Source organism: Pituophis catenifer, unplaced genomic scaffold (assembly GCF_029215685.1).
Source record: "Pituophis catenifer annectens isolate HBS135680 unplaced genomic scaffold, rPitCat1.0.hap2 SCAF_7, whole genome shotgun sequence".
Classification (NCBI taxonomy): domain Eukaryota; kingdom Metazoa; phylum Chordata; class Lepidosauria; order Squamata; family Colubridae; genus Pituophis; species Pituophis catenifer.
In genome coordinates this window covers 18338399-18346913 of record NW_027256887.1, presented here as the reverse complement: position 1 = coordinate 18346913, position 8515 = coordinate 18338399, and the positions used below count along the sequence as shown (strand labels likewise).

The following is an 8515-nucleotide window of genomic DNA, read 5'->3' as shown; positions in this document are numbered from 1 at the left end:
TTGATGTTCGGCGGCGGGGCTTTACCGCCTGAAAAAGAGGAAGGGGAAAGCCCTCTCTCGCCTGCCGATCATGGCGGCTGCCTTTTGCGCCCCCGCCCCGCGTCTCCCCCGAATTCCCGCTTCCGACGCAGCGCTCAGCCCTGCTGAGAATGACCTTCCCCACCGCCGCCAGGTTAGCGACGCGCGAGCCAGGCGCGCCCAGGAATTCCCGCCCTACGCTCGTAAGCGCACCCCCCCTCCTCACTCCACCCCAAGTTCCACTGATGCATACCCAAATCCGCCTCCCCTTGATTGGCCGAAGCCAGGCTTTCATTTGAAAGAGCCGCCCCTCTCATTGGCTCCCATGCATGTAAATGAGAGAACCTTCCTTTCTCTCTGTGTGTGTATATGTGTGGAGTTTTTTTTCCCGCTCCCCCCCCTTCCACCGTATCATCCTGTGATGAGAATTTTTCAGACAGTAACTCGCCGCGTCTCTTTACTATAAGCAAATAGTTCCTTCGCCCCCACCCGCCGTATTTACAATGGGGCGAGGTTCCGCAGTCCCCTCTTTGAGCTTAAAAGAGAGAGGGGCGGAGCCTTTTCGGACCTATTCGAAGCGGTGGGAGGGAGGGAGGGAGAGAAAGACGCGTACCCGCCGATTCCCTCCGGCGGAGGGATACGGACTTGGAGATCCGTGTCTGTGTTTTTTTTTCCTTTCCCCCACCAAAATATTGAGAGTTAAGAGGCCGCTGCTGCGTGCAACGGAGATCAGAAAGAGAGCGGTGCCAGTCGGAGGCTGAGCTGCTGCTGCTGTTCCTGCTGCTGCCGCCGGCCGCTCCACAACGACCGCCTCACTGCGGCGCTACATCCCGGACTGGATTTTATCGATTCCTCGCATTTGCTCGCCTGGGTTTCTTTGCGCGACACGACCGACCGAAGACAGCCGGGGCTGGGGGCTGCTTGCTTGAAAAAAAAAAGACCCGAAGCCCCTTCGTCCTCGCTTTTGCTTTGCGTTACCTATTTTTCCAAATAAAGATTGGCGTGTGGATTTTTTTTTTCCCCTTCTCCCCCTCCCTTAAGGACATCTATCCGTTTCCCTGGGATTCTCTGCTGGACTTGCAAGTTTCCTTTTGATCCGAAAAGTGTCGGCGGAGGAAGGAGAGAGAGACGAAGGGGGGCACGACCGAAAGAAGCGGCTTTGCGAGCGAGGCTTTTCTCCCTCCTTGCCGATCCGGGGGAAGGAGCTGCGCTGCCGGCCCCGTTCAGTTGCCCTCAACCGCAAGCTTCTCTTCCCCCCCCCCCCCCGTTTGACTGAAGAAGCCTTTGCGTCGTGATTGTGGGTGGTTGTTGTCGGGGTGTCGTTTTTTTTTTTTTTCTTTCGCCCACCCCGCGTTTTGTGGTGTCGCTTGGAAAGATGTTACTCTCCAAATTTGGGTCCTTGGCTCATCTTTGCAACCCCACCAGCATGGATCACTTGCCGGTGAAGATCCTCCAGCCAGGTAAAAAAAAAAAAAAAAAACAAATTTACCCCCTCCCCAAGAGTTGCCGTTTCCCCTTCTCTCCCGCCTCTCTTGCGGGGGACGGCCGTGTGGCGTTGCGTGGTGTGTCTTGTGTGTGTGATGTGCGTGACGAGGTTCCCTCTCCCCCCTTTTTTTTTTCCCGCGTCAGCCGTGGGCGAGGAGCGGTGGATCCCAGTGATCGACTTGAAGCCATTCATTCATTTTCTTTTTAAAATCTCTGCAGTTTGTTTAGAAGGGGGGGGGAGGGTTAGCTTGTTTCCCTGGTTATCCTAAGCCCGGGATAAGTAGGGCGGTGGGAGCGGAGTCTGTCGGGCAAATATTTTGTACTGAAAGATGAAGAAGGGGAAAAAAAAAAAAAAAGAATTAATTGGAAAGACGTGCTGGCAAAACCCCGGACGACCACGAGAGGGAGGTAGAGGCTTTACACGTTACTAGCGGTCAACAGCCCCGTTTTTTACAGCCCCATCCATTAATTCCCAAATCTGGGCTTGGCGGCACTTTTTGGTCCAATGTTGCTGGCGACTTTAAAAAGAAATGCTGAGTAGGGGTGAGGAGTAAGATGCCCCTTCCCACCCTCCACCCCAGGTTGAGATTGGTTTGTCTGTCTTAACTGCTGTCCAGCCCCTGGATCTCTTCCTTGACGACTTCCCCTCCTTTCTCACCCTTCCTCACTTTCTCTTTTTTTTTCTCTCTCTCTCCAGTGAAAGTGGAAAAGGAGCCGTTCGATAAAATCTATCAAGTGGGCTCAGTCTTGGGCAGTGGGGGATTTGGCACCGTCTATGCTGGGAACAGGATTGCAGATGGCTTGCCGGTAAGAGGAGGCTCTTGAGCAACACTCCCCCTTCTCCCTTCTCCACCCCAAACCACGAGGCTTGGGGTTGCTACCACCCACCCACCCAGTTTGCGTGGCTGGAAATTCCAGCTGTGGAATCCAGAGCGAGAAATCCCGGGGCAAGTTCTCTGATGCCGAGCAACAGGCAATCGGGCTTGGTTCTCTCCCCCCCACCACCACCACCACCACCAATCCCTCAATTCAATTCGCAGACTGGTTTCCCTATAAGACTGTAACCTCTCTTTTTTTCTCCCTGCTTCCAGGTAGCTGTAAAGCATGTCGTGAAGGAGCGGGTAACCGAGTGGGGCACAATTGTAAGTATCCAAGGATGGATCCCGATATGTATGCCTGCCTGCGCGTGGCTGCCTGCACCTTGCAGTAGTTTCCAACTGCTTTTTCCTCTCCCTGTATTAATAACAGAAGTCTGATGATTGTTTCCATGGATTCCCCTTTCCACCCCGCATGCTGCTGCCTCTCCATTCTCTGTTATTGTTTACATTGAGGTGGGGGGGATTTTGGCACCGTGTTTCTTCTCCTCCTCTTCCCCCTCTGCCCTCCCCTTTTGACTGCGGCAGCAGAGACACCCAGTGGAGTAGCTGCAGCCTTCCCCATCGGTGTAGCTACTTAGCCCTCCCCCTTCCCATCCTCCGCCTGGCTGCTGGAATTTCCATTTTGAGAAAGAACTGTATGATTTGTTTTCGGATGGGCAAGGAAGGGGATTTTCCCTCCTTCTTCCTCCCCTTCTCACTTCCCGATAATTTCAAATAATTCACCATGTCTTCCTTTTGCTCTTTCTCCCTCCGTCTCTCTCTCCCTCCTTCCCTACCCCTCCTCCTTGTAGGGTGGAGTAATGGTGCCCTTGGAAATAGTCCTGTTGAAGAAAGTGGGTTCGGGCTTCCGGGGTGTAATTAAGCTGCTCGACTGGTACGAGAGGCCTGATGGCTACCTGATCATCATGGAACGACCAGACCTGGTGAAGGATCTCTTTGACTTCATTACGGAGAAGGGGGCACTGGATGAGGACACTGCACGGGGCTTCTTCCATCAAGTCCTGGAAGCAGTGCGCCACTGCTACAGCTGCGGGGTGGTACACAGAGACATCAAGGACGAGAATCTTCTAGTGGATCTCAGGACAGGAGAACTGAAGCTGATCGATTTTGGGTCTGGAGCCATCCTCAAGGACACAGTCTATACTGACTTTGATGGTACGCGCCCCTCCCAACCGCAGCCAAGTCCCTGTGTGTGTGGATGGGTGGGTGGATGAGTGCTTAATTGGGAAAGCATCCCGACACAACCCCCTCATTCTTAATCACATTCTCACCACCTACGGCTGACAAAATATATTTTTTGCTGCTGCAGTCAGTAGCAGGTTGATAATTAAATCCTTCGCAATGGAGGCAGCTGGAAGGTGGGTTCAAGTTGTTTAGGAAAGGAGCAATTCCAGGCAGTGACGCAGCAGTTTATATTTTTCCTGCCTTCAAAAAAAAAAAAAAGGCATTTTCCTAGAGGGCGATGTGTTTACAGTTGAGTCAAGCTTGTGTTTTCCATCTGTGCTTTTCTTGGTGATTCCCCCCTACTCTGCTGTCCCCCTCCCCACACATGCACACACACACCTAGTTTCCTCCTTTCCCAGCTCCTCATTTTCCTATGATGTTTTGGAAATCCCGCATTGCAGATTGAGGGGCCAGAGGGGGGAAACCTCTAAAAAAGAAGTTTTTCTTTTCCTTTCTTAAAACTTACACACTGAAACATAGGTTGCCTCCTTTTGTTATAAGAAATACAGTATCTCTTGTTTCTTGCCTAAGAAATGGCAAGATTTTCTTTCTTTCAAGGTGAAGGTGATCCATGTAAAGGAGGCGCCGTTTTCACCTCCCTTCCCTAGTCAGCTGCAGCATTTAACATCTGTTTGTTGTGAAACGAGAGTCTCCTGGCCATGTGACCTTCAGCATCACAAATTCCAGTTTTCATTTGGTATCCAAGTAACCACTCGGTGCAGAGGGAGGGCAGTTGCTAACTGCCTTCTTAATGCGCGAGGCAGATTTCACTCTTATTTTAAAAGGTTACTCTTGAATTTTTCTTCTCTTTTTATTTAAAAAAAAAAAAAGGGAGCGGCATACTTTTCGAACTGGCCAGAACTGATTAGTCACATTTAGGAACCAAGGCTGGAGTTTCACCTTTTTTTTTTTTTTCCTTTCCTGCCTCTCTCCTTTCATCCCCTCTTCCTTTGTCCTTTTGTGTCTATTTTTGGTACGGTGCTGCAGACGCCACGTGGTCAAGGAAAGGGAGCTTTATGTTAGTAAACAGTCAGCTGATGGGAGCTTGTGCTGCTCATCACCACAAAATAGAACGACCCCGAGGGCCGAGATTAAAACATGATATAATCCCAGGGGTGATGTAAGGTCCAGAATTTTCCCATATATGTTTGTAGGGCTGAGATTAAAACATGATATAATCCCAGGAGTGATAATAAAGTCCAGAATTTTCCCATATATGTTTGTGTGCTGTGGGGAGTTTTCTTTTTTTTTTTAATGGGATTTTTGAAGCGGCAACATGTAAAATATGCTCCCAAGTGAAAGTTCATCTTGGCTAACAGATCAGGGGGGCCTTGTCTTTTCTTCCTCACAGGGACACGAGTGTACAGCCCTCCAGAATGGATTCGCTATCACAGATACCATGGGCGATCGGCTACTGTATGGTCACTGGGTGTTTTGCTCTATGACATGGTCTGCGGAGACATCCCTTTTGAACAAGATGAAGAGATCTTGAGAGGACGCCTGTATTTCAGGAGACGAATTTCCCTGGGTGAGCCGAGATTTAACAGCATCTCCACGACCCCCGTTTTCTCCGCCCACTTTAACGAATTGTTTTTGGTGTCTCTGACCTGCTGTCTCTCTTGTCTTTCAGAATGCCAGCAATTGATCAAATGGTGCCTTTCTCTGAGGCCTTCAGACAGACCAACCCTTGAGCAAATTTTTGACCACCCGTGGTTGCACAAATCCGAAGTTGTGAAGTCGGAAGATTGTGACATAAGGTTACGGACCATTGGCACAGACGTGTCTCGCACAAGTTCAAGCAACGAGAGCCTGTGAAAATACTGAGGACCTTGTAAAGGGAGGGGAGCCACAAGGAGAAAAAAAGGGGGGGAGAGAAAAGACCAGAGTGCTGCTGCTGCTGCCAATATGTAGAAGGGGCTAGGGGGGGAAATGCATTAATTATTCTGTACTTTGAATCTTTGTCGGAGGGAATTGATTTTTTTTTTAAATTTTCCCCTTATTGCTGGTTTCTGCTTCAGAATGAAATTTCCTTTGGAAACGCTAATATATGGGAGTTGGCAGGCCAGTACTTAACCCAAAAGACTGACCTTAATATAATTATTATTTTTTATTATTATTATTAAGAAAAGCAGTGACCTCTTTAAATAACATGGTAAAACCTTTTTGCTCTCATAGAGCCTGGACTAAATTTTATTTGCTTTTTTGAGTGCCTTTTTGAAAGCTGCTTCAGTGGGACTTTCTTTTTTGAGCTGTGTGTGTCCAAAGAAGAACCAGTACATTATAGAACCTGCCTTCCCTTCTCCATTCTAGGTGCTGGGGGAAGCAGCTCCCTATGATGCACTAGAAAACATGTTCAGTGACTGAATGAAGTAGTCCCATCAACTGATGATGGAATACTTGAACACAGACATTTCATCCTCTTCTTTCCTGGCCTTCCCCCCCCCCCCCCGCAGACCCCAACAAGACAACCTCTGCTGATCCACACAATATTTCCATAGCCTGCATATCAGCTCTTTATCAGGAACATTTACCCATATTTCATTTCATCTCTACCACTGGGCACAAGAAAAAAAGGCCCTTTCTCAGTTCCCCCAACCTCCAAGTCTTAAAAAAAAAAGTATGAGTGGGCATGTTAAATGCACAATCAATGCAATATTCAAGGACTGTGTGCGTGTGGGTTTTTTTTTTTCTTTTCTTTTCCCATTATCTGTATAATGTGTTTATGTAAATTTTTCCCCTGTACTATAAGTTTTTATTTATTGTCTGGAGTTTAGAAAACCTCTCACAGACTTCAGCTGTGGCTATTTATTTTAGCTAATTTATTTTGTTTAGAATTATGCAACACTGCTTTTATCTCTCTTCTGTTGTGGAGATTTCTCTGGGATCAGTCGACAATTATTTTTGCATTCCTGTCTTTTCCTCTTTTGGGGGTAGGGGTGGGTTGTTGACAAAGAAATATATAAAGCCTGACCATACCTGTTCTTTTTTTCCTTCATTTTTGGTTGGAAGATAGAAAAATGTTGTACAAAGTCTAATTTAAGGGAATTAGAATGACTTTAAAAGTTAGTATGCCTTTTTTGTCTGGTATTATTGACATACCAGAACTGTAAAGTAATGCTGTTTTTGAAGGGTTTTAAATTATTGACATTGTACAGTCTTTGTGCATTGGCTCTGGAAGGAAGAGTGGCAGAGTCATAAACCTTAATTTATTTTAATAGATGTGTGTTCTGTGATCTGGTTGCACTTATGCAGCTTGGATTTGGATTTTTTTTTTCCTTCTGCTTAACAGTGTGAAATGTATGGAGATCATATTTTTTTATACAGGTATTTCAATTAAACTTTTTTGTAGATAAGTGGCATGATGTGTTCATTTGAGTTCAACAGTGACACCTCAGAGGAAGCGCCTTGATACATTTGTACAGATTCTACACACAAGTTCCACAAATGTCAGTAGCAATTTGAATAGAGGACTGCAATCTTCACGCATCGTCCACAGATAGAAATGATCCTCAATTATCAGGATTGGCTAGTGGAGAAATTCCCCCATCTATGGAGTTGGTTAATACATTTAAAGGTTTTCAGAGAACATCACAGATACTCTTGACAATGAGGTTGCCGTAGTGAAAGTGACAAGTATGAAGTACGCATCCCCTTGAGCTCCACTAGTTTCCCTTCGCCTTTTCTGGGTAGGTGCTCCACTTTCAAACAATGTACTGAAACGTGGGCGCCTATCAGCTTGTCTTCCAAGAATGCTTCTGGGGTCTGCTTGAAGTCCAAGAGATGTTTTGAGAGCTGCAGTTTCCCCTTGTGGCTGCTATTTTCCAAAGTTCAGGAGGCCTGTTTTTGAAATTAAAAATTTGAAATGTGTGCCATGGAGCTTGGTGGGAAGGACTCCCAATGGAGGAATCGAGTCAGGATGGTCACAACTGCAAAACTGAAACGGCCACCACCAAGGATTTGCCTGTGTCATGTACAAAAGGGTTTTTAGACATGCAGTTGTGGCTGCCATGTTGACTTTTCACAATCTCCCCCCCCCCCGCCAGATGGTTCCCTCTGCCAGTGGTGAAGGAGGTATCACACGGAACTCCATCGTTGCCTATATTGGAGACTTGGAATAAAATATAGGCTCATGGGGATATTGCTGACAACTGCAGGTTATCCAACTCATTCATCCATGGCTTGTAACCATTTATGAGGTCCTCATTCATTCACTTAAGGTGAACAGATTTGGGCAACTTACAAAGTAGTCCCTGTACTAATACACATGCACTGTATGTCGTAAAAAAGGGGGTGGAGCTTTTATTGACCAATCGGTGTCTGCCATTTTGGTGCTGCTGACCCACCCAGTATGAAACTCCTGCAAATACCACATTTGTAATTCCAAATACTCCAGTTTTGAATCTTAAATGCCTTTTCTCATTCTCTAGCCCTCCAGGTGATGATGAGGCGCCAGGTTGGGGAATGCTCCAGAGGCAAAACTATACATGATAGACCTGTTTTGACACAGGACTCTCATATTTTCCTTAGCTATGTTTGCACAACATGCTAAGCCAGAAAGTCTGGCGAGTACGCAGGTGCCTTAATTTTATCCTGTACGACATGCAGCTCTTTAATCAACAACTTAGGTTTACCAGGTTGTCCGATCCCCAAAAAACCTTCCATATTAGAACTGCACACTTGAGAATATGAAACCTACAGCAAACCGAACTTCCATCTCAAACTTTTCAAACTTCTATCTCAAACTTCATATACCAGTGATGGCTAACCTTTTCCGGACAGAGTGCCCAAAGCGCACGTGCGAGCAAACCTCCAAAATGCAATGAATGTGCGGCCCCCGCACATGCGCCCCATCCCTGTGCATGTGCCCTATCCCTATACATGCACCCTGCCCCGGCACATGCATGCGTGCC

The 8515-nt window shown here is 47.2% G+C and overlaps 1 protein-coding gene across 1 annotated transcript; it reads left to right on the top strand.

Annotated features, from left to right (window-relative positions):
* The first annotated feature begins 754 nt into the window (after positions 1-754).
* Positions 755-6952, top strand: PIM3 (Pim-3 proto-oncogene, serine/threonine kinase). Its single transcript, XM_070947519.1, has 6 exons — positions 755-1478; positions 2201-2310; positions 2595-2645; positions 3173-3536; positions 4957-5133; positions 5236-6952. Exons 1-6 carry the CDS (start codon positions 1394-1396, stop codon positions 5418-5420), a joined length of 972 nt encoding a protein of 323 aa, XP_070803620.1. The 5' UTR covers positions 755-1393; the 3' UTR covers positions 5421-6952.
* Positions 6953-8515: the final 1563 nt, after the last annotated feature.